The sequence below is a fragment of the Symphalangus syndactylus genome, chromosome 18 (assembly GCF_028878055.3).
Source record: "Symphalangus syndactylus isolate Jambi chromosome 18, NHGRI_mSymSyn1-v2.1_pri, whole genome shotgun sequence".
NCBI classification, from domain to species: Eukaryota; Metazoa; Chordata; class Mammalia; order Primates; family Hylobatidae; genus Symphalangus; species Symphalangus syndactylus.
Genome location: NC_072440.2, coordinates 15970187 through 15996335, shown reverse-complemented (window position 1 = coordinate 15996335; position 26149 = coordinate 15970187). Strand labels below are relative to the sequence as shown.

General features: G+C 41.9%; 1 protein-coding gene and 1 pseudogene across 9 annotated transcripts in view; one reads left to right on the top strand and one right to left on the bottom strand.

Moving 5' to 3' along the window:
* The window catches only part of LOC134733491 (large ribosomal subunit protein eL33-like), a 346767-nt pseudogene that overhangs the window by 94212 nt on the left and 226406 nt on the right, over positions 1-26149 (top strand).
* Positions 1-26149, bottom strand: part of EFCAB6 (EF-hand calcium binding domain 6) — a 295562-nt gene that overhangs the window by 194308 nt on the left and 75105 nt on the right. For all 9 annotated transcript variants that reach the window (XM_055252706.2, XM_055252713.2, XM_055252712.2 and 6 more), the window contains 3 exons: positions 23199-23335; positions 19093-19205; positions 68-192 (listed from right to left, as the gene is read on the bottom strand). In XM_055252706.2, the coding sequence (XP_055108681.2) occupies positions 68-192; positions 19093-19205; positions 23199-23335 (375 nt within the window). The remainder of the gene's footprint in view (positions 1-67; positions 193-19092; positions 19206-23198; positions 23336-26149) is intronic.

Here is a 26149-nt window from a genome sequence, read left to right as displayed (position 1 = left end):
GTTTTCCATATTGTCTACTTTGCTGTGTTTACTCTGTAGGTAACCGTGGCTTAGGAAAACATCTTACTTCTAGACAAAAGTTCCTCTCAATTTCATCCAAGGAGTAGTTTCTCCAGATATCTTCAGATGACGCAGAACCGAGCAAACGCTCCTTTTTGGAATTTTTGGCTTGTTGATTCTCCAATGAGACCTCTGTTGAAACCAAATAGCTTCAGCTTATCAACACTGTCAAAGGTTAAACATTTAAATATTGTTTCATTTTAATCATTACTTGTTTGGTAAAAAAGTAAGGCTTGAATAAACCAAGAAAATGATGAACCATCTGATTAATGGTGTTGAAATAACTGGCTAAACATTTTGGAAAAAATAAAAGTAATCATCTACTCACTATCTTACTCTAGGATAAACACTAGATAGAGTGAAATGTACACTAAATAGAATAATAAAACCATAAAAATAGAAGAAGATTAAGATGACTATTACATACTATATAATCTTTGTGTGAGAAAGCCTTGCCAAGGAGAACACTAAAGCCAGAATTTATTTAAATAAAGGATAAGTCTGACAACATAAATACTTGGTGAAAAAATAATGAGTGGAGAAGAACTACTGTTAATATACATGAGAAATACAGGTCAATTTTCATAATATATGAGTGGCTCTTATGAATCAATAAAATAAATATAGACATCCAATAGAACAGTAGACTAAGGTTATAGACAGATAATTCACATAAAAAGAATTTTAAAGCATCCAATAAATGTATGGACCACTCAAGCTCACTGATAATTTTTAAAGTCTAATTAAAACAAGTTAATATTTTTTTCTACTGGTAAAATAGGCAAGGAGTAAAGGGAATAATAAGAACCAGTTCTGGCTTGTGTATAAAAACTTGGTACTTGAAATATGCTTAAATCCTTTTCTAGAGTTTTGTACTCATGGAATAATAGGGCTACTCACCGAATTCACATGGATAAAGATATTTTCTGCACTTTTCTTTATAAGAGAAAAAAAAGAAACAATCTAAATGCCCATTCATAGAAGATGAATTTTATAAATGAATGGTCCATCAAGCCTATGAAATACTACACAGACTTTAAAAACAAAGATACATGTCTAAATTAACAGATGTGGGAAATGTTCTTTGCTATATATTGTTTCATGATTTTAAAGGGATAACTAGCATAATTTCATTTTAACACTTATTTTGTATATCTTTCTATGCATCCATCCATCCATCCATCCATCCATCCATCCATCCATCCATGTAAGTATCAGAAACAAAATCTGAGAGGATACTACACGAAAAAGAATACAGTGGTAGGATTCAGGTAGTAGAATTATATGGGATTGTTATTTAGTGCTTTTGTGTTTTCTGGCTTTTTTGAAACAAGCATGTATTATTTTTACAATAAAAGAGAATGAAATAAATCTAAAATATAGCCATTTTCTTTCTCAAAGTTGACTGCAAAGAATCACAAATGGTTTCCCAGATTTATTTCCTAAAATGTATGCAAATACGCTTCCGCCAAATTAAGCACACTTAATTCAGCTGCAGTTTGTTAACTGGAATTCCATTTCCTAGCTTCAAAAAAGAGAAAGGGGAGAAAAAAAAGATCCCTCTGGGCTATACAATAAAAGCCAAAGCTGGTCTTTAGAACTTGGTCATGTCCAGGCACAGTGGCTCATGCCTGTAATCCCAGCACTTTGGGAGGCCAAGACGGGCAGATCACCTGAGGTCAGGAGTTTGAGACCAAACTGGCCAACATGGTGAAACCCTGTCTCTACTGAAAATACAAAAATGAGCCGGTCATGGCGGCATACACCTATAGTCCCAGCTCCTCGGGAGGCTGAGTCAGGAGAACTGCTTGAACCTGGGAGGCGGAGATTGTAGTGAGCTGAGATCACGCCACTGCACTCCAGCCTGGTGACAGAGAGAAGCTCCACCTCAAATAACAGTAATAATAATAATAATAATATCAACAAATTTGGTCTTGGTCTGGAATTCTACAGCCACAGTGGGCTGAGCATTTGAAACCTGATGTCTCAGGACATTTGAGCTGCAAGGGCCCTCGCTGAAAGTTGAGGAAGCTGTGTCACAGAAGCGGGACCTGAAGTGGTCTAGCACACAGAGGCCTCCAGCCCCTCTTGGACACCTCATCCTGTTCTCAGTCCACCTGTGACACTGGTGCTCTCATGGCACATTTCGGGAAGCCCACTGGGGCTCTGTTTAAACAACATGTCTGGCTCGGAAGGGTGGAGAAGGGATTAGGGTGTGAGGCTTGCCCTGGGGAGCTCACGGCCTGCAGGTCTGTGCACACGCCCTGTGGCTGCTCTCATGGGCTGGCTGACAGCACTCGGTACGGTGTATTCAGTGACACCTCTCTCACCACAATTCTACCAGCTTTCATTCTCCAGCGCAGCTTGATAATGCCTACAACCTTCTGATTTTCTCAAAATTTCCTCTGAAGGATGATGCTACCTGATGTGAAACTGGGTAGAGAAGCAATCCAAAGCTTACAGTGTGGTTTTATGTTCACTGCAGGCGAAAGGAAATCTGCTCCCCAGCATCTTTCTTCATGTGCCCAAATAGATGGTGCTTTTCATAAGCAAGATGGTGGTGGCTTATTAAGAACACAAATGGAACCAAAACAGAAGTTCGCAAAATTAATAGAATACATTGTTCCACACTTAGAAAAGTCAGAGATAAAAAGTTGCTGCAAATATATGAACTAGCGACTCTCTTATAGAGGTGAGAACAGCATCAAGCCTCTAACCAGCTCTTGGTAATTTGTTCTTATATAACATATTTTCCCCCCAAAAAATTGCTGACTGGCTCTCCCACTTACTAGCTACGCAATGGTGTGCTTTTGTTTCCTTATTTGCAAGAAGAGATAGAAAACAGTAGCTTTGTCATGGAATTGCTACCTAGATTAGATGAGCTGATAGAGGTACATGCCTGGCACTTGGTAGATACTCAATAGGTACTAGCTACGTATTGATTCATAATACTATTTCAATGATAGGAGTCATGGAAGAGCAGTATCAATCAGAGTCTGACAACTCAGAACTCAGATGACAGAAATCAGGAGCAAATTACAAAAAAAATTATGTCAGGTATAAAACGTTGTATTATTAACTAATAGCCACCATGAAATTTGCTAAGAGAATAGATGTTAAGTGTTCTCACCACACAGAAAAAAAGGTATCCATGTGAGGTGATGGAGGTGTTAACTAATTTATTGTAATAAACATTTCACAATGTATATGTATGTCAAATCACCACATTGTACATCTTAAATACACACAATTTTAACTTGTCAGTTATACCTCAATAAAGCTGAAATAAAAATCATTTCAGAAATGAAGACTCGGCCGGGCTCAAAGAAAGGAAAGGAAAGGAGACTAAGCTGGGCACAGTGACTTACACACGTAATCCCAGCACTTTGAGAGACTGAGGCAGGAAGCCAGGAGTTCACGACCAGCATGGGCAACAAAGCAGAACCTGTCTCTACAAAAGATTTAAAAAAAAAAAAAATAGCCAGGCACAGTAGCATGTACCTGTGGTCCAAGCTACTCAGGAGGCTGAGGCAGGAGAACTGCTTGAGCCCAGGAGTTCAAGGCTGCAGTGAGCTATGATCATGCCCTTGTGCTCCAGCCTGGGTGACAGAGCAAGACCCTGTCTCTAAAAAATAAAATAAAATAAAATAAGAAATGAAGACTAAACTAAAAAAAACACAAGAGCAAATAAACACAATAGTAATAGAAGGTGAAATAAAAGTTATATCATGGATGGAAGCAAAGAAGGGAGAAAGGGAGGAAAAGAGAGAGGAAGGGAGGGAAGAAGAAAGTAAGAAAAAAGGGAGGAAGAAGGGCTTGTGAGGAAGTTGTGGTGTAGAAGAGAAGAGAGGGGGAAATAAAGATCCTATCTTTTCAATAGGGGATCCAAAAGATACAATACACGATATGAATCACTGAGAAGAAAACCAAACAATGGAATGGAAAAAATACTAAAAATCACAATTCAAGAAATTAAAGAGGAAGTCCTAGCCAGAGGAATCAGGCAAGAGAAAGAAAGAAAAGGCATCCATATAGGAAAAGAAGAAGTCAAACTATCTCTCTTTGCTGACAATATGATTCTATACCTAGAAAACCCTGAAGACTCTGCCAAAAGGCTACTAGAACTGATAAATCATTTAAGCAAGATTTCAGTACACAAAATCAATGTACAAAAATCAGCGGCATTTCTATACATCAATGATGTCCAGGCTGAGAGTCAAATCAAGAATACAATCCCATGTGCAATAGCCACAAAGAAAATAAAATACCTGAGAATACAGCTAACCAAGGAGGTGAAAGATCTCTACAAGGAGAAGTACAAAACACTGCTGAAAGAAACTAGAGATGACACAAATAAGTGGAAAAAATATTCTATGCTTATGGATTAAAAGAATCAGTATCATTAAAATGGCCATACTGCCCAAAGCAATTAACAGATTCCATGCAGTTCCAATCTAGCTACCAATGTCAATCTTCAAGAATTAGAAAAAGCTATCCTAACATTCATATGGAACAACAAACAAAACAAAACAAAACCCAAAGCCCAAATAGCCAAAGCAATCCTAAGCAAAAAGAACAAAGCTAAAGGCATCACTCTATCCAACTTCAAACTATACTATAAGACTGTAGAAACCAAAACAGCATGACACTGGTACAAAAACAGACACACAGGCAAATGGAACACAACAGGAAACTCAGAAATAAAGCTACCCACTTAAAACATCTGATCTTTGACAAGGCAGACAAAAATAAGCAATGGAGAAAGTTCTCCCTATTAAGTAAATAGTATTGGGATAACAGGCTAGCCATATGCAGAAGAATGAATCCGGACACTTACCTTTCACTATATATAAAAATTAACTCAAGATGGATGAAAGAATTAAATGGAAGACATCGAAGCATAAAAATCTAGAAGAAAAACTGGGAAATATCCTTCTCAACATCAGCCTTGGCAAAGAATGTTTGGCTAAGTCCCCAAAAGCAATTGCAACAAAAATAAAAATTGATAAGCGGGGCCTTCTTAAACTAAAGAACTTTTCTGCACAGCAAAAGAAACTATCAATAGACAACCTACAGAATGGGAGAAAATGTTTGAAAAGTATGCATCTGACAAAGTCCTAATATCTAAAATCTGTAAGGAATTTAAACACAATATCAACAAGCAGAAAACAAATAACCCCATTAAAAAATGGACAAAGGACATGAACGACACTTCTCAAAAGAAGAAGACATACACACGGCCAACAAACATAAAAAAATGATCATAATCACTAATCATCAGAGAAATGCAAATTGAAGCCACAAGGAGATTGGCTATTATTAAAAAGTCAAAAAAGGCAGGGCATGGTGGCTCACACCTGTAATCCCAGCACTTTGGGAGGCCAAGGTGGATGGATCACGAGGTCAAGAGATCGAGACCATCCTGGCCAACATGGTGAAACCCCATCTCTACTTAAAAAAAAAATTAAAATTAGCTAAGTGTGGTGGCACGTGCCTGTAGTCCCAGTTACTCGGGAGGCTGAGGCAGAAGAATCGCTTGAACCCGAGACGCAGAGGTTGCAGTGAGCCGGAGTCGCGCCACTGCACTCCAGCCTGACGACAGAGCGAGACTCTGTCTCAAAAAAAAAAAAAAAAAAAAAAAAAGTCAAAAAACAACAGATGCTGGCAAGGCTGCAGAGAAAAGGGAACACTCAGGCATTGTTGGTGGGAATGTAAATCAGTTCAGCTACTGTGGAAAGCAGTTTGGAGATTTCTCAAAGAATTTAAAACAGAGCTACTGTTCAACCCAGCAATCCAACTACTGGGCATATATCTAGTGGAAAATAGATTATTATGCCAACAAGACACATGCACTCGTATGTTCATTGTAGCACTATTCACCATAGCAAAGACATAGAATCAACATAGGTGCCTATCAGTGGTGGATTGGATAAAGAAAATGTGGTACGGATATACCACAGAATACTACACAGCCATAAAAAAGAATAAAATCATGTCCTTTGCAGCAACATGCATGGAGCTGGAGGCCATAACTCTAAGCAAACTAACACAGGAACAGAAAACCAAACATTGCATGTTCTTACTTATAAGTGGGAGCTAAACATTGAACACACATGGATATAAGCATGGGAACAACAGACAACAGGGCCTACTAGAGGAGGAGAAATGGAGGGGGCGTGGATTGAAAAACTACCTATTGGGTGCTATGCTCATTACCTGGGTGCAATATACCTGTATAACAAACCTGTACATGTACCCCTGTATCTAAAAGTTGATTTTTTTTTTTAAAAAGAGACTCAGATGAAAACCTAAATAGTACACAATGTACTCAGGGAATCAATCAACCTTGAGTACCTAAGATCATGACATAGTCTAGCAAAATGTGTTGGGTTTTAAATTTTTTTAAATTATCAGGGCATCCAGACAAAAAGATCAAATTACGAATAAGGAAAACAACATCAGACTGTCATCAAACTCTTCCTCCACAAACTTTTATATCATCAGACAATGGACAAGCATATCTAAGATACTTAAGGAAAGACAATTTGAGGCAAGGATCTTATATCCAGAAAAATACATTTTTCTTTTCCTTTTTTTTTTTTTCCAGACAGTCTTGCTCTGTCTCCCAGACTGGAGTGAAGTGGCACGATCTGGGCTCACTGCAACCTCCACCTCCTGGGTTCAACAGATTCTCCTGCCTCAGCCTCCTGAGTAGCTGGGATTACAGGTGTGCACCACCACGCCTGGCTAATTTTTTTATTTTTAGTAGAGACAGGGTTTCGCCATGTTGTCCAGGCTGGTTTTGAACTCCTGGCCTCAAGCCATCTGCCCACTTTGGCCTCCCAAAGTGCTGGGATTACAGGTGTGATCCACTGCACTCGGCCTGGATTTTTCAAGTATTAAGGCCACAGACAAACACGATTATGTAAAAAACCAAAGAATATCGTTTCCATGGTGATTTGCTGAGGAATCTACTAGAAAATATGATTCAAATAACCAAAACGACTGGAAAGACAAACATAAGAGGGAGAGAAGCAACTGAACAAATATGATCAAGGAAGCTGGGTCAGTGAGATAGAAAGATCAACTTCTTCACGACTTAAGAAGAAATTAGAAGATAAATCAAAACCTAGAAATGGCCTTTGAACTGCTCTGGCCAGCACCACAGGCAACCTTTGGAGATACTGTGGAGTATCATGGTAAAGTGAATAACACAAAAAAGCAACATGAATGTTTTGGCTTCCCAATACAAAGTTACATTTACATGATACTATATTGTCTATTAAGTGTAATATCTTATGTCTGAAAAAAAAATGTACATGCCTTAATTTTAAAATATGATGCAAAATGCTGATCATCATCTGAGCCTTCAGTGAGTCATAACCTTTTTCTTGGTAGAGGGTCTTCCCTTGATGTGAATGGCTGCTGACTGATCAGGGTGGTGGTTGCTGAAGATGGGATGGCTGTGGCAGTTTTTTTTTTTTAAGAGACAGGGTATTGCTCTGTCACCCAGGCTGGAGTGCAGTGGTGCCATCACAGCTCACTGTAGCCTTGAACCCCTGGGCTCAAGTGATCCTCCTGCCTCTGCCTCCTGAGTAGCTGGGACTGCAGGCACAAACCACCATGCCCAACTAATTTTTTTGTTATTTTTTGTGGATATCACTTGCTATGTTTCCCAGGATGGTCTCAAACTCCTGACCTCAAGAAATCTTCCCGCCTTACCCTCCCAAAGTACTGGGATTACAGGCATGAGCCACTGGACATTTTAAAAAATAAGAGAACAATAAAGTTTGCTGCATCAATTGGCTCTTCCTTTCATGAAAGTTTTCTCTGTAGCAAGCGATGCTGTTTGATAGCATTTTAGTCACAATAAATTTCTTTCAAAATTGGAGTCAATCCTCTCAAACTCTGCTGCTGCTTTATCAACTAAGATCATGTAATATTCCAAACTTTTTGTTGTCATTTTAACAATGTTCATAGCATCTTTACCAGGAGTAGATTTCATCTCAAGAGACCACTTATTTTGCTCATCCATAAGAAACAACTCCTCATCCCTTAAGTTTGAACAAAAGATTACAGCAATATAGTCACATCTTCAGGCTCCACTTTTAATTCTAGTTCTCTTGCTATTTCCACTACTTACACAGTTACTTCCTCCACTGAAGTCTTGAACCCCTTAAAGTCATCCATTAGGGTTGGAATAAACTTCGTCCAAATTCCTATTCATGTTGATATTTTTGACCTCCTCCTATGAATCAGAAATGTTCTAATGGCATCTAAAATGGTGAACCCTTTCCAAAAGGTTTTCAATATTCTTCCTAGATTCATCAGAGGAATCACTATTTATAGCAGCTGTAGACTTACAAAATGTATTTCTTATATAATAGGACTTGAAAGTTGAAACTACTCCCTGATCCATGGGCTCCAGAATGGATATTGTGTTAGCAGGCATGTAAACGAAATTGATCTCCTTGTACATCTCCATCAGATCTCTTGGGTGACCAGATGCATTATTAATGAACAGTAATATTTTTAAAGGAATCTTTTTTGAGCAGTGGGTCTTAACAATGAGCTTAAAATATTCAGTAAATCATGCAGTAAACAGATGTGCTGCCATCTAGGCTTTGTTGTCCCATTTACAGAGCACAGGCAGAGTAAAATTAGCATCATTCCTAACAGCTCTAGAATTCTCAGAATGGTAAATGAGCATTGGCTTCAACCTAAAGTCATTAGCTGCATTAGCCACTCCCAAGATGGTCATCCTGTTCTTTGAGGCTTTGAAGCCAGGCATTGACTACTCTCTAGCTTAAGAAAGTCCTAACTAGCATCTTCTTCCAATATAAAGCTATTTTGTTTAAAATCTGCTGTTTAGCACAGCCACCTTCATCAATGATCTCAACTAAGTCTTCTGGATAACTTGCTGCAGCTTCTCCATCAGCACTTGCTGCTTCATCTTGGACTTTTATGTTATGGAGATGGCTTCTTTCCTTAAACCTCATGAGCCAACCTCTGCTAGCTTCCAACTTTTCTTCTACAGCTTCCTCACCTCTCTTAGCCTTCATAGAATTAAGAGAGCCAGGGCCTTGCTCTGGATTAGGCTTTGGTGTAAGGGAATGTTGTGGCTGCTTTGGTCTTCAATACAGACCACTCAAACTTTCTCCATATCAGCAATAAGGCTGTTTCACTTTCTTAATATTCATGTGTTCACTGGAGTAGCACTTTAAATTTCCTTCAAGAACTTTTTATTTGCATCTACAACTTGGCTAATTATTTGGCACAAGAAGCCTAGCTTTTGACCTATCTTGGCTTTTGACATTCCTTCCTTACCAAGCTTAGTCATTTCTAGCTTTTGACTTAAACTGAGTTCCTTTCACTTGAACACTTACAGGCAATTGTAGGGTTGTTAATTGGCAAAATTTTAATATTGTTGAGTCTCAGGGAAAAGAGAGACCTGAAGGGAATGAGAGAGATGGGGAATGGCCAGTTGGTGGAGCAGTCAGAAGACACATAGATATGCCTGTATTTTCTTCTTTGTTTGGTTGATACCCTGGGGCCTGTCTGGATTCATTGGCTTTTTGGCTTTTTCTAAACAAGTTAGTAAGAGGGGAATTCAAAGTAGCCAATCCCTGGTTCAAATAAAACTATTTCCATCACAATCCAACTGTCTTAGCCCATTTTGTGTTGTGGTAACAGAATATCTGATACAAGGAATATCTCTTACAAGGAAAGAGGTTTATTTAGCTTATGGTTCCACAGGCTGGGAAGTTCAAGATTGAGCAGCCACATCTGGTGACTTCTGATGAGGGCCTTGTGCTGTGTCAAAACACGGTGGAGAAATAGAACAGGAACAGTCCCCAGAGGCGATGGGCAAACCTGCCCTGTGGCATTGCAAAGCTTAGCCTATGACTCCGCTCTGATGGGTTGGAGCTGCACACTGTTGTCTACAGCTTTCCTACATGAACATTGCATGCTGCTGGTGGCTACAGAGTTCTGGAGTCTTGAGGCTTGCTGTAGCTCTGACCCCCCACCTCCACTCAGCATTGCCCTAGTAGGGGCTCTCAGCAGTGACTCCACCCCTGCAACAAATGTCTGCCTGTGTCCTCAGCCTTTCTGGTACATACCCTGAGATGTATCAGAAAGGTGGAGCCCACTATGCCTCTACAGCTCTTACATTCTGCACACCTGCAGGGTTAGCACCTCATAGTGTCAAGGCTTACTGCTTGCACCTTCCAGAGCTATGGCATAAGCCACATCTGGGCCCACTTGAGCCACAGTGTGCTGTCACCAAGCTTTACAGCTTGTACGTTTCAGAGGGGCATCTAAGCCACAGCTGCGACCAAGGAGCCCTGCACTAGAACGTGGGGGGCAGAGTCCAGAGGTGGCCCTAGGCAGCAAACCCATCGAGTAGGCCTTTTAGGGTAATTGTCAAAAACCATTCTGCCTTCCTATGGCTTTGGGTCTGTGATAGGAGGGTCCTTTCTATTTATACTAATCTGTTTATCAATGAGTCACTCAGCCACATCCTTATTTTGTTCTCATGAACATGCTTTTTTCATCCTGCATGTGGCCAGGTTACACTTCCTTCAGGATTGTAAGTTTTATCTTTGTCATCCCTTTGCTTCCAAATCTCACTGCAAGTGGCCAAAAGTAACCATGCAGCACCTTGAACACTTTGCTGCTTAGAAATTTCTTTCACCAGCTATCCTAGTTCAGCACTCTCAAGCTCAGCCTGTCACACCACCCTATGGCATGGATACAATGCAGCCAAGTTTGCAACTGTATAACAAGGATGGCATTTACTTTAGTTTCCAGTACCTTGTCCCTCATTTCCATCTCAGACCTTGTCAGAATGGTCTTTACTGTTTACTGTCAATATTTCTTTTTTTTTTCTTTTTTTTTTTTTGAGAGGGAGTCTTGCTCTGTCTCCCAGGCTGGAATGCAGTGACATGATCTTGGCTCACTGCAACCTCCACCTCCTGGGTTCAAGTGATTCTCCTGCCTCAGCTTCCCAAGTAGCTGGGATTACAGGCACATGCCACCATGCTCGGCTAATTTTTTTTGTATTTTTAGTAGAGACGGGGTTTCACCATGTTGGCCAGGCTTGTCTCGAACTCCTGACCTCAAATGATCCGCCTGCCTTGGCCTCCCAAAGTGCTAGGATTACAGGCATGAGCCACCATACCCTGCCTACCGTCCATATTTCTATCGACATTCTGGTCACAACCACTTAAGTAATCTCTAAAAAGCTCTGGACTTTCTCTTGTCTTCACTTCTTCTAAGCCCTCACCAGAATCACCCATAATGCTTTGCTCATGGTAATCTAGGCTTTTTCTAGCCTGCTCCTCCAAATACTTCCAGCCTTTGCCAATTACCTAGTTCCAAAGTTGCTTCCACATTTCCAGTTATCTGTATGGCAACAACCCCACTGCTCTGTATCAAGTTTCTATCTTAGTCCTTTTTATGTTGCTATAACTATATACCTGAGACTAAGTAATTTACAAAGAAAACAAATACATTTCCTACAGTTCTGGAAGCTAGAAAGTCCAAGGTCAAGGGACTGCAGCTGGCTGGCTTCTGAGGCCCTCATGCTGTGTTGTAACACGGAAGAAAGCATCACAGGGCAAGAGAGAGGCACATTGAGAGGCAAACTGGCTTTTTTTTTTCAGAAGGAGTTTCATTCTTGTTGCCCAGGCTGGAGTGCAATGGCGCAACCTTGGTTTACCGTAACCCCCGCCTACCGGGTTCAAGCAATTCTCCTGCCTCAGCCTCCCGTGTAGCTGGGATTACAGGCATGCGCCACCACACCCAGCTAATTTTGTACTTTTTAGTAGAGACGGGGTTCTCCATGTTGGTCAGGCTGGTCTTGAACTCCCGACCTCAGGTGATCCACCCGCCTCGGACTTCCAAAGTGCTGGGATTACAGGCGTGAGCCACTGCACCCGGCCCAAACTGGCTTTTATAACAGACTCACTGTTATGATAACCCATTAATCCATTCATGGGGGCAGCCCTCATGACTCCATCACCTCTTAAAGGCCCTATCTCTCAATACTGTTACATTGGGCATTAAGTTTCAACATGAGTTTTGGAGGGGGCTAACATTCAAACCATAACACCAACCCAGAAAGAATATGCTGACACCATGAGATTTACACTAGGGGGCTAAAGGTTTTGAACTGGTAGGATGGCAGCCGGGAAGACGATGGGCTGGTGTCAGCAATTCAGCCTTTCCTACTACATACCAATAAACAGGTCTCTGTCTTGACAGCCTTAGCGTAGAGATTTAATATTATATATGCCCCACAACCCCAAACTACTACATCTTTATTTTAGAACATCCACAAAATGGTTTTGCCTCCTAACTGGAGGATTTGAATTTCAATGATAAAAGTTATAGGATAAGTATTCAATAGGAAAAATAGATGGAAGTAAGATTTTATTTTACGATGAATGCAGGATAGAAGACAGACTGGGATAGGCCAATAGGCTTTAGACTGTGGTACCAGTTAGGAGGCAGCAATGAGAATGTAAGCTAATGCTGCGGAAACAGGAATATACAGAATGACTGGATATATAGCTTATACTGGATCAAATCAAAGACGCCTTCATTTAGGTGTCGGGGGATACATAAAATAATGCATTATTAAAAATCTGCTGCCAATTATTGATAAAATGCAAAAACAAAAAAGAGATGTCCATAGCAAAACTGAAATTGTATCCTAGAACTTACCTTCTTATAATACCTAAAGAAATAAGCAGAAGAAAAAATGTAAAAATTCACCAAAAAAAAAAAAAAAGCCAGCATAAATTGAAGCAAAAAGAAACTGACTATGAGTAGACAGAAAGTTTTGCTTCCAATTTTGGTGGATTAGCTCATACAACCCTCCCAGCAGATAACATTTAAAACTCTGGGCAAAATATAAACAGAAAACTATCTGGAGGCTCTGGGGAGCAACTGAAAGCAGACACAAACTGAAGCTGGCACTTGGAAAAATGAAATCTTACTCAGTGAGTTCCTTGTGATTTGGCTTTTTGCCTGAGGGCAGGCCCCAGCTGGAATCATGCTAAGTGGCTAGAATTTGGATATAAATTCAGGCTCTTACCAGCTTTAGGAATTGGAAAACAGAGTTCAGGCCTCCCACAGCGGCCAGAAGGCAAGGAGGGAAAACCCAAAAAGAAGAGAGGCATAAAGGGGGATCTCCAATATCTGGGAATAAACTTTGCGCAAATCTCTGGCCAACTCCTAAACTATAGAAGTGCAGAGAAGACACCAAGCTGCCCCTCTAGGGAGAAAATAATAAAACAAAGATTTCCCACCGCGGGGAGGACAAAGTTTAGAGTTTGAATGCAGCCAAGTAAACTGGCTGCTAAAACAAACAAACAAACAACTTTTCAGAACATAACAGAATCCATAGTTTCTATAATGTAAAATTGTAGAAATTTACTATATCCAGAATAAATTTCAAAATTATGAGACAGAAAAAAAAACTCAGGAAACTGTGATTCACATTCAAGAGAAAAGGTAATCAATAAAGACCAAACCCTTACTTCTTATGGTATAACGTTGAAAAAAAGTTTTAAAACCCAAACCCTGAGACGACCTAGTTGTTGGAATTAGCAGATAAAAAAGTTTAAAGCAGCCAAGTGCAGCGGCTCACGCCTGTAACCCCAGCACCGGGGAGGCTGAGTGAGGCAGGAGGATCACTTGACACTAGGAGTTTGAGACTAGGCTGGGCATGATAGTGAGATGCCATCTCTACAAAAAATAATCTTAAAAATTAGCCAGGCATAGTGGCATGCCTGTGGTGCTAGCTGCTCATGAGGCTGCGGTGGAAGGTTACTTGAGCCCAGGGGTTTGAGGTTGCAGTGAGCTATGATTGCACCACTGCACTCCTGCCTAGGCAACACAGCAAGACCCTGTCTCAAAAAGAAAAAAAAAACTTTTAAGGATTCTTAAAATTGTAAAATAACAGTGTTTGAGAATGTAAAAGAAAATATATTTCTATTGAGTGAACAGATAGGAAATCTCAGTGGAACAACAGGAGCTGTAGCAATGTATTGTGTGTTTATGGTGTATGTAAAAGTACATGTAGGGTAGCAATATAACAAAGGATAAAAGAGAAGAATTGGGAAAACATTGTTGTAAGGTCCATACACTGCACATGAATCACTATAATATTACTTAGAGGTAGATTCTGATTAATCAAAGATGTATATTATAAACCTTATTAGTCTGCTTTGCATTGCTATCAAGGAATACCTGAGACTAGATAATTTATAAAGAAAAGAGGCTCATTTGGCTTACAGTTCTGCAGGCTGTACAAGCATGGCACCAGCATCTGCTCGGCTTCAAGAAGTTTTTGTTTTTCTTTTTCTTTTTCTTTTTAAATTATACTTTAAGTTCCGGGATACATGTGCTGAACATGCAGGTTTGTTACACAGGTATACATGTGCCATGGTGGTTTGCTGCACCCATCAACCCGTCATCTAGGTTTTAAGCCCCACACGCATTAGGTATTTCTTCTAATGCTATCCCTCCCCTTTCCCCCCACCCCATGACAGGCCCCAGTGTGTGATGTTCCCCTCCCTATGTCCATGTGTTCTCATTGTTCAACTCTCACTATGAGTGAGAACATGCAGTGTTTGGTTTTCTGTTCCTGTGTTAGTTTGCTGAGAATAATGGTTTCCAACTTCATCCCTGTCCCTGCAAATGACATGAATTCATTCTTTTTTATGGCTGCATAGTACTCCTGGTGTATATCTCCCACATTTTCTTTATCCGGTCTATCATTGATGGGCATCTGGGTTAGTTCCAAGTCTTTGCTATTGCAAATAGTGCTGCAATAAACACACATGTGCATATGTCTTTATAGTAGAATGATTTATAATCCTTTGGGTATATACCCATTAATGGGATTGCTGGGTCAAATGGTATTTCTGGTTTTAGATCCTTGAGAAATTGCCACACTTCCACAATAGTTGAACTAATTTACACTCCCACCAACAGGGTAGAAGTGTTCCTATTTCTCCTCATCCTCTCCAGCATCTGTTGTTTCCTGACTTTTTAATGATCACCATTCTAACTGGCATGAGATGGTATCTCAATGTGGTTTTGACTTGCATTTCTCTAATGACCAGAGATGCTGAGCTTTTTTCATATGTTTGTTGGCCACATAAATGTCTTCTTTTGAGAAATGTCTGTTCATGTCCTTCACCCACTTTTTGATGGGGTTGTTTTTTTCTTGTAAATTTGTTTAAGTTCCTTGTAGCTTCTGGATATTAGACCTTTGTCAGATGGATAGATTGCAAAATTGTTCTCTCATTCTGTAGGTTGCCTGTTTACTCTGATGATAGTTTGTTTTGCTGCGCAGAAGCTCTTTAGTTTAATTAGATTGCATTTGTCAATTTTGGCTTTCATTACAATTGCATTTTGTGTTTTAGTCATGAAGTCTTCGCCCATGCCTATGTCCTGAATGGTACTGGCCTAGGTTTTCCTTCAAGAAGCTTTTCACTGGTGGTGGCAGATGAAAGGGGAGCAAGTGCATCACTTGGCAAGAGAGGGCACAAGGCAGAGGAGGAGGTGCCTGTCTCCTTTAAATACCAGCTCTTGTGTGAACTAACAGAACAAGAACTCACTCATTACCATGGGGAGGGCACCAGGCTATTCACGAGGAATCTACCCCAATGACACAAATACCTCCCACCAGGTCCAACCTCCAACACTTGGGATCACATTTCTTTCTTTTTTTAAATAGAGACAGGGTCTCACTAATGTTGCCTAGGCTGGTCCTTGGACTCCTGGCCTCAAGTGATCCTCCTGCCTCAGCCTCCCAAAGGGCTGGGATTACAGGCGTGAGCCACCATGCCTGGCCTGGGGATTACATTTCAACATGAGATTTGGAAGAGGCAAATATCCAAACCATATCACCCTAGAACAAGCACCAAAAAATTTAATAATAAATGAAAAGTCAATAGAAGAAGTAAAATGGAATAGAAAATACTCAGTTTACCAAATTTCATGAAAGTACGCAAACTCTCCAGGAGTGGATAGTGAAGGAAGGAGAGGAACATAATGAACACAAGGCAGAGATCCCACCTTGGAGGAAAACGTAACTTCAGATACAAAATTACTTTACAGAATCTCTCTATAAGAACGTGAACTCAGTAAAAGGAGAGTTGAAAGGCAAGATGATAAACCAACAAAATAAGACGGAAAATGATATTGTAGACCTAAAGAAACAACATTAGAGACCTAGTAAGTAAATTAGAAACAGCAAAGAATAGGATAGACCTTGGTGAAAATCAAATTACAGGTATAGATAAAAGATCTAAGACGATCACTGTGAATGTGTGCTGGGCATGGCGGCATATGCCTGTAATCCCAGCTCTTTGGGACTGTGTATAGGCAGGAGGATCACTTGAGCCCAGGAGTTGGAGATTAGCCTGGCAACATAGTGAGACCCTGTCTCTACAATTTTTTTTTTTAAAGTTAGCCAGGCATGGTGGTGCATGCCTGTGGTCCCAGTTACTTGGGAGGCTGAGGTCGGAGGATCGCTTGTGCCCAAAGTGCCGGAATTGCTCAGGAGGCCGAGGCTGCAGTGAGCTATGATTGTGCCACTGCACTCAAGCCTGGGCAATAGAGCGAGCGAGACCTTGTAGAAATAAGAAAGAAAAAAGAGAGGAGAGGAGAGGAGAGGAGAGGAGGAGGGCAGGAGTGAAGGACGGAAGGAGGGAAGGAGGCAAAGAGGAAAGGAGGGAGGGAGGGAGGAAAAGAGGGAGGGACGGAGGGAAGGGATGGGGTGAGGGAAGGAGGGAAGGGAGGGAGGGAGGGAAGGAGGGAAGGGAGGGAGGGAGGGAAGGAGGGAAGGGAGGGAGGGAGGGAAGGAGGGAAGGAGGGAAGGAAGGGAGGGAGGGAGGGAATGAGGGAAGGGAGTGAAGGAGAGAAGGAGGAAAGGGAGGGAGGGGAGGAGGGAAGGGAAGGGAGGAGGGAAGGAGGGAGGGAAGAGGAAGGAAGGAAGGGAGGGAAGGGAGGGAGGGAGGGGTGGAGGGAAGGGAGAGAAGGAGGGGTGGAGGGAAGGGAGAGAAGGAGGGGAGGAGGGAAGGAGGGAAAGAAGAGGAAGGAGGTGAGGAGGGAAGGGAGGGAGGGAAGGAGGGAAGGGAGGGAAGGGAGGGAGGGAGCGGAGGAGGGAAGGGAGGGAAGGGAGGGAGGGAGGGAAGGAGGAAAGGAGGGAGGGAAAGAGGAAAGGAGGGAGGGAGGGAGGGAAGGAGGAAAGGAGGGAAGGGAGGGAGGGACGGAAGGGAGGGAAGGAAGGGAGGGAAGGAAGGGAGGGAGGGAGGGAGGGAAGGAAGGGAGGGAGGGAGGGAGGGAAGGAAGGGAGGGAGGGAGGGAGGGAGGAGAGGAGAGAACGAGGGAAGGGAGGGAAGGGAGGGAAGGAGGCAAGGGAGGGAAGGGAGGGAAGGAGGCAAGGGAGGGAAGGGAGGGAAGGGAGGGAGGGGAAGAGGGAAGGAGGGAAGGGAGGGAAGGGAGGGAAGGAGGGAAGGGAGGGAGGGAAGGAGTGAAGGAAGGGAAGGAAGGGAAGGAGGGAAGGGAGGGAGGGAGGGAGGGAGGGAGGGATGAAGTTCTAGGATAAATGCCTCTTAGGCAATCAGCCAGAGAAAACAAATCATCCATAAGAGAAAAAATGAAGCAGGCCTCAGACTCTTCCACAATCAGACTCAGTACCAGAGGGCAATGGACCAAAGTCTACAACATATTGAAGGGGGAAGATGTGACCTGTGGACATTATATCCAAGATATAGAGCCAGGATGTATTCATCACTTTCTTGAGTTTCATTTAAATTTCTATTCTTCTGATACATTCAGGTAAAAGTAAATTCTTACAGAGAACAGCATCTATATAAACCCATTTTTACAAATGTATTTCTTTCTGCCTAACTCTTCTTTACATATATGTGCCATGGAGAGATGCCAAGAACCCTGTGGACAGTGGTTATTTCTGGGTAGTGGGCTTGGTTCGATTGTTTACTTCAATCTCTTCCTTGTCGCATTGGCACCTGCCTCACGTGGCCGTGGGGAATATAAAGACGCGACACAGGAACATGCTTTGCACGGCTCCTGGCACAGGAGGCTTTGAAAACTAGAGCACTGGAGTCTGCTCTAAGCAAGCTTGGTTAGTGGAACCAGGCTGAAACCTGAGAATCTGTCATTTTTCAGCTTGCTAGTGAGAGGGATCTCAGAATCATAGAAGGTGGTCCCTGAATATCTGCTGCTCTGAATTAAGCTGAAACCACACAGTGACAACCCATTTTGAGAGAGCCACTCACAGGCAGTCACTCCTGAAGCACCAGACCACTGAGGGGAATTCTTATTTAAGGCGAGGAAAATGACCAAAGGCTGGGAAGGGAGAGGATCCAATTGCATGAGCCATACATTCACCCTTAAAGAACTGGACCCTGACTCTTTGCAAAGCTACCCAGCAGGCCGACAACCCTGGGCGTCGCATGGAGGAGGCTGGAGTAAAGACTGTTCGCACGAGGAAACACGTTCCGTCTCAAGGTTGTGTCTAATGACCTGGCTTTGCTTGTCTAACATAACTGCAAATTACTCAGCTATTTGCCCTTTTCTGTTAAGATTTTTCCCATCATTAAAAAAAAAAAAGTTGAAAATATAGAAGCAGCAGAAAGAACAACATCACAGCCAGGGGCATCTCACTTAAGGACAACCTGAGAATTTTGGACTATTTTCTAATCCACTACAGATATTCCATACACATCTTCTGTATTATTATTAACTCTTCATGGATATCCTTGTTCCTGGCTGTAGATCTTACCACGTGGCTATATTGTGACTCATTTAGCCTTTTCCTATTCTTAGGCATTGACGTTATTCTTATAAATAATGATACCACGGCTAGCTTTGTAGATAATGCATTTTCTATATTTGAAAGTATTTCCTCAGGAAAGATTCAAAGAACAGGAATTACCATGCCAAAAGATATTGAAATCTTTAGCTATATAGTTTAAAAATACTCACCTTGATTTCCCGTACAATATCTAAGGTTCAAGTCATTATTTATGCTGAGATTCTTCAAAAACACATTGTAATCTACTGCAGTATCGTTGTGGATGTTGTAGTGTTTCGAAAACCTAAAATACAAACGTTCTTTAAAATGAAGCAAGTTTGTTACTAAGGTATCCTTTACACTTGGACTGGCTTTAATTTTAATGTCTGTTTCTAGCTACAGAGGGAATTAAAAAGTAAACCCCAGAAAATGTTACTGTCAGAATTTTTTTTTTAATGCAGCTAGTTCGAGATCACTTCTCCAGCCTACAGATGGATGCATAGAAATTAGAGTGAGACAGAGATGCTGCTGAACCTGTTGAGGAATATCCCGACCTAGACAGCACCTAAGGAATTTCTCCCAGCTCTGGCGGGAGGGGAGCTGGGGCTCAGTCTGCACGGCAGCCGCCTCTCCACTCCGACAGCAGAAGCAGGTCCCATTTGCCTTTAATAATTGGAGGGAAATGAGTCAGCCAGCACAAAATTTCCATAAGCAGGGAAATGGAGAGCTGGGTGGAGGAGCCAGCAGAGATGATCTCCACTGAGCATATCCTTTCTCTAGAGAGAAACTGAGGCCCACAGATGGCATATGCTTTCAAAACAGGGGATGGGTGGAGAAGGCAAAGTTTCTCTTGAAGCATTTCGTGATTTTTATATGTAACATACAAGACTTTTTAAAACAGCAAACCACTGTCTATTCCTGAAACATACTGAGATACTTTTTTTTTTTTTTTTTAGGCAGAATCTCGCTCTGTTGCCCAGGCTAGAGTGTGGTGCTTGCAATCTCAGCTCACTGCAACCTCCACCTCCCAGTTCAAGCGATTCTCGTGCCTCAGCCTACTGAGTAGCTGGGATTACAGCCATGCACCACCACGCCTGGCTAATTTTCATATTTTTAGTAGAGACGGGGTTTTGCCATGTTGGCCAGGCTGGTCTCGAACTCCTGGCCTCAAGTGATCTGCTCACCTCAGCTTCCTAAAGTGCTGGAATTACAGGCATGAGCCACTGTGCCCAGCTGAGATAACCTTTTTTTAAAGTTAAGATAAATAAGACGTTTGAATTTTTAAAATAAATTTTCTATTATTCAAGTCTTCCACCTGATAAATGGTTTTCTCGATCATTTCTGTGTTATCACATTTCTAAAAATTGATGGTTTTTAAATGTTTGGTTATATTATCTCCATATGTGTTGATTTCTATAATTATCTAATCTCATACTGCTTTCTAAAAATTTAGTAATTATCACTTAAAGTATTTGTTATTTTTCTGTTTTCCAAATTTAACAAAGAGTAATGTCATCTAGTTATTTCAATGCATACCTTTTTTTCCCACTTTGATGACTCTTGCCTATTGTTTTAATAAGATAAATGATCTCTAGGTGTGATCACTGCCAGATGTTAATAGTGAAACTCCCTAAACAGCTTCATCTTTCATCTATGGTCTCTGTCTTGTGAAAATGAGGTGGTAAGTTTGAGAAACCAGAAGGCCCAATTGAGGGGAGAAGGGTGTGACTCCAATCAGCTCATAAACCTCTCCAGCGTCACCACCTGGAACTGGGTTTCATTCATCTGCTCAGGCAACAGGCTGAACTGTAGTGATTTGTCTGCTGGTTTTACAAGGCTGCTCATAAATGATTTCACCTATATCAAACACGCTGGCCTCCAGGGCAGTGGAGAGTAGGCTGGAGGGAGATGGGAAACACAAAACTCAATGGGTTTTGAGATATCCTGATTCAGTATGGGGCTTGGTGGTAATTGTATCTCTGGCCTCTTATTTTATGTAGGTTGGACAGTAGTCTGCTGCCTAAATGGAACAGGTCACCAGAGGGTAAAGGGCATTCACAGAGTCTTCATGATGATGAGATGGTCACCGTGAAATCAGCCCTACTATGTGCAAGCGCGTCACAGGCATGTTGTGTACATTATGTTGAGTCTTCATCCCAGCCCTGAGAGGTGGGCTGCTCAGTCCTCCCTTTTTTTTTTTAAGATGGAGTCTCGCTCTGTCGCCAGGCTGGAGTGCAGTGGTGAGATCTCAGCTCACTGCAACCTCCGCCTCCCGGGTTTAAGCAATTCTCCTGCCTCAGCCTCCCAAGTAGCTGGGACTACAGGTGTGCACCACCATGCCTGGCTAATTTTTGTACTTTTAGTAGAGATGGGGTTTCACCATGTTGGCCAGGACGGTCTCAATCTCTTGACCTCGTGATCCACCTGCCTCAACGTCTCAAAGTGCTGGGATTACAAGCGTGAGCCACCGTGCCCGTCCAGTCCCCATTTCTTTAAGAGAAAACTGAGTCTTGACAAGGCCCAGGAGCTACCCTGAGGCCCTAGAACCAGGGAGGAGAGAGCACAGACTTCACCTCCAGCAGCCTGACTTCAAAGCCTGGGCCATTTCTACCACACCAAGAGCCGAATGTTGATATTAAATAGAAAGCTGTTAGATAAAAGAGAGGATTCAAAAATGCATCATGTTTCTTGCTCAAAAATAAAAAAGACAAAGTTAATACTGAAGCAGCTTCTCCAGGAAAGAGTATATTCTTGAGCTTCAATAAGAAAAGCATTAAAGCAATTGAAGAAATGGTCTACTTTTGATCTTCTGTGTTTCTGAGTCTAAAAGAAAGCAATTCTATTATGTTCAGTTTCTCAAGCCTTATCATGAAAATAGCATTGTCTTTGAGGCTTAAAAAAATCTCAAATAAAAATTTGTGGAGTTCTTTATTATTCAATACTTATGAGATGGGGAAACAGACAGTAACATTTTTTATAGATTTACTAGGTTGGAGACTGCAGTGCCAAACACAAGGTTTATTGTCAAATAAAACACTGTTTTGTTTTTTGATTGCCTGTTTTAGAAGAGTGCTGCCTCTGTTCTATAATTGCGTGCACAAAATTATTTAATTTGTTTTGTTTGGATCTTATTCTGGACACTTTCCCAGCCGGAAAAGATGTAAAAATTAAAACATCTATTATGTCTTTTATATTCTGAGGTGGGTTATAAAGAGAAAAAAAAGAAAAAGATACTCAAAAGAGTAGGAGATGCCATTTTTTCAAGTCTGCCTGCTTTTCAGGCCCTGCAGCGTCAGTGACATGTCACATGCCCTCTGGACTTCCTTGCCTCAGGGGCAAATTCTTCCACTCTGCTTCTAGCAGCAGCCACATTGTCTTTATGAGATACAAGGAGCTACCGGGACCCATTTTCATAGCAACTTAGAACACCAGTGCAATGCGAAAAGCTTGGGCTCCGGGTGAAATGAGGCTTGGTGCTTTTGTTAACGGTCTGGAGGGTATTTAGAAAAGTGTTTGGGAAAAGGCATGAAGAGGGAATGGACCTTTCGGCTAGGTACTGTAGAAATTAAGCTAGACATGGGCCCATCTTCCAGTGGCTTTCACTCAAAACTCAAGTAGTCACAGAAGCCAAACATTTGGCTTCTTCTAAATGATATGGAGTTTATAGAAGGCTCAAAAATATGCCCGTTCAGGCTTCTGTGTGCTGCCCTTAGAGTCAGGAGCAGGTGGTGGTGGTGTTCAAACGCCATGAAGCAGCTAAATGTTCTGCTGTTCGTTATCCTCCTGCCGTACACTCCTCCACCTCAGCAACAACGGTCCTCAAAGGAAAATTAAGTCTCCGTTATTGTATCAGGATGCAGAGCCAACGGGGAGCACAGCAACAACGCGTGAATCCTGAAATTTGTCATTCTTCTCCTAACCCCAGGCTTTGAGTAAAAATCAACAGCGAACTAGAAATATGTGGGATGGGGGAGCGGGCACAATGCCAAGTGGGGAAAGAGACAATTGGTGATGGATTACTCCAATAACCTGGATGTGTTCAAAGCTGCGGGCCAGAGGACGGACCCCAAGGGTGCTTAAGGAATGAGAACCATTAGCTCTCATTTTTGAGAATGCATGGGGAGCTTTAGGAACATGAGAGAATGTCCAGTGAGTGCCTCTTTGAGAAATAAGGTGTGTGTGTGTGAGGTGGGGGGAGGATGAGAGATGGATGGAGCCAATGAACCCAACAGGTCTCATTCTGAAATTGGTTAAAAGTTCTACTGAGCAATCTCTCACCGTGCCTTCATTTGCTTACTTTTCGTATTCCTCGTCTCTTAACTTCAAACAGAAGGTCTCCAGAACCCTTCTTAGCTCCTGCGGTTGAACCAGTCCAGTCTTGTTAACATCAATGAGCTTAAAGGCTTTCATAACAGTCTTAATGTTTTTGAAAACCTATGTATAAAAAGTGATTTAGGAAAAGTCAAAAGATCTAGTGTTAGAAACCAAATGGTAATAAAAATGTGAAAGTTTTTTTTAATACTGTTTATAAAATAAAATGTTTTCAAAGACTCACAGTGATAAGCATTGCAAAAATGACATGTCTACGGAAAAAAGAACACTTTGCATTTATTGAATGTTTTCAAGGCAATTTTCTCTGTAAATGGTCTTAGTAATTTAAAAAAAAATCACTTTCTGATGTAAGGCAATAAGTCTCATACACAATTCATTCCCTTTTAGGGCCATATGAAAAAATCTTCTTTGTTAATTGATACTTAAAAACTACAGTTCTGGCATGGCTGGACTTGTACAATTTTTATTTTTCACAGCCATATGCAAACTATTTTTACTAGGAGCTGGAAAATATGACTGTATATTTCAACCCCTCTAAATTTTTTAAAGATATCACAGAAAAGTTTTGTAGAGACTTCTCCAGATTCAGCAAATGATATTTATTGGGTGCACAGACGCATACGACATTAGGATAAGCCCTGCGGATTTGCAGGGAGCACCCAGGATATTTATTGGGCTCACAGACGCACACAACATTAGGATAGGCCCTGTGGATCTGCAGGGAGCACCCAGTATATTTATTGGGCGCAAAGACACACACAACATTAGGATAGGCCCTGTGGATCTGCAGGGAGCACCCAGTTGTGCTCTTGGCCTTAAACTACTCAAAGAAAAGCAGCACAGAGCTGTGTGATGGAAGCCTTTCAACCCCTCTGAAGGAGGTACCATTTCCCCAATGTTAGATACGGAAACTTACTGCTCCCTGCTCACACTCCACACCTTGTTATTACCAAGGACTGCTGACTCTGCACAATCCAGCCCCACGCTGCAGCCGCCCACCCCCCATCTTTCCAGCTCACTCCCTTGGGCGCCCAAAGCTCACAGCCTTGACCCACTGGGCCCTCCCCTGAGCTCTGGCCTCCCTCCACACTCCTCCACGCCTCTCAGCCTCACTTCCTTCCTAACCCGCCCATCAACACCTTTGCCACTTGGCTTATATGCCTGACTCCTTCCTCCCCTCTGCCCCCTCCTACTCTCTTGGTGAGACCCTAACCAGGGGAAACCCAACTCACCAACTCTTCCAAACCTGTCCAAATGGCCTGACGTGGCTGAAGAGAATGGGCGCACCTCCCTGGCTCTCCTAACTTGAGACCATTAACTCCACCAGGACGGGTGTTGCGTGGTAATCCCTCTTTACTGACATGGTCCACCCCATACATCATCACTGTCACACGCACATGCACAGATACTCACATGCACACACACATCACTCACACACACATATATTCATACACACACCTGTGCATGTACTCATACACACACCATCACTCACACATATATTCACACACACATACGCACAAATACATGCATACACACCATCACTCACACACACATATTCATACACACACACCCCTGTGCATATATTCACACACACATCATTCACATGTGTATATTCACACAGATACATGCACACACGCCATCACTCACACACACATATTCATACACACACACTCATCTGTGCATATACTCACACATACACCATCACTCACACACATATATTCTCACACACACATGCACAGATACATGCACACACACCATCACTCACACACATATTCATACACACACCTGTGCATACTCACACACACTCACACCATTACTCACACACATATATCTCACACACACATACCTGCACATATACTCGCATACACTCACACCATCACTCACATATACATATCACACACACATGCATATACTCACACACCTGCATATACTTGCATACCCACACCATCACTCACACACATATATTCGCACATATATTCACACACACATGCACATACACTCACACACAACCTGCATATACTCACACATTCACACCATCACTCAAATATATTCACACACACACATACATGCACACTCACATGCACACACACCATCACACGCACATATATTCATACACACACCTGTGCATATACTCACACACCATCACTCACACACATATTCACACACACCTGCATATACTCACACACATGTGCATATACTCATTCACACCATCACTCACACACATATATTCACTCGCACACATGCACATATACACACACACCTGCATATACTCACACTCATACCATCACTCACATACATATATTCACACACACCTGCATATACTCACACTATCAATCACACATATATATACACACACCTGCATATACTGACACACACACGTGCATATACTCACACATTCACACCACCACTCACACACATATAGTCACTCACACACACATGCACATATACACACACCTGCATATACTCACACTGACACCATCACTCACACACATATTCACACACACCTTCATATACACACACCATCAATCACATACACATATATTCACACACACACACACACGTACTCACACACACACCTGCATATACCCACACACACACGTCTCTCACACACATACATTCACATACATATGCACATATACTCACATACACCATCACTCACACACATACTCACACACATACATGCACATATACTCATACACCATCACTCTCACACATATATTCACATACACCTGTGCATATACTCACATGCACACACACTTGTACATATAATCACACACACACCATCACTCACACACATATACTCACACATACACCCACATTCTCTTGCACATATATTCACACACACTTGCATATACTGTCATACACACCATCACTCACACACACACTCGCACATACCCCATCCACACAGCCATTCCC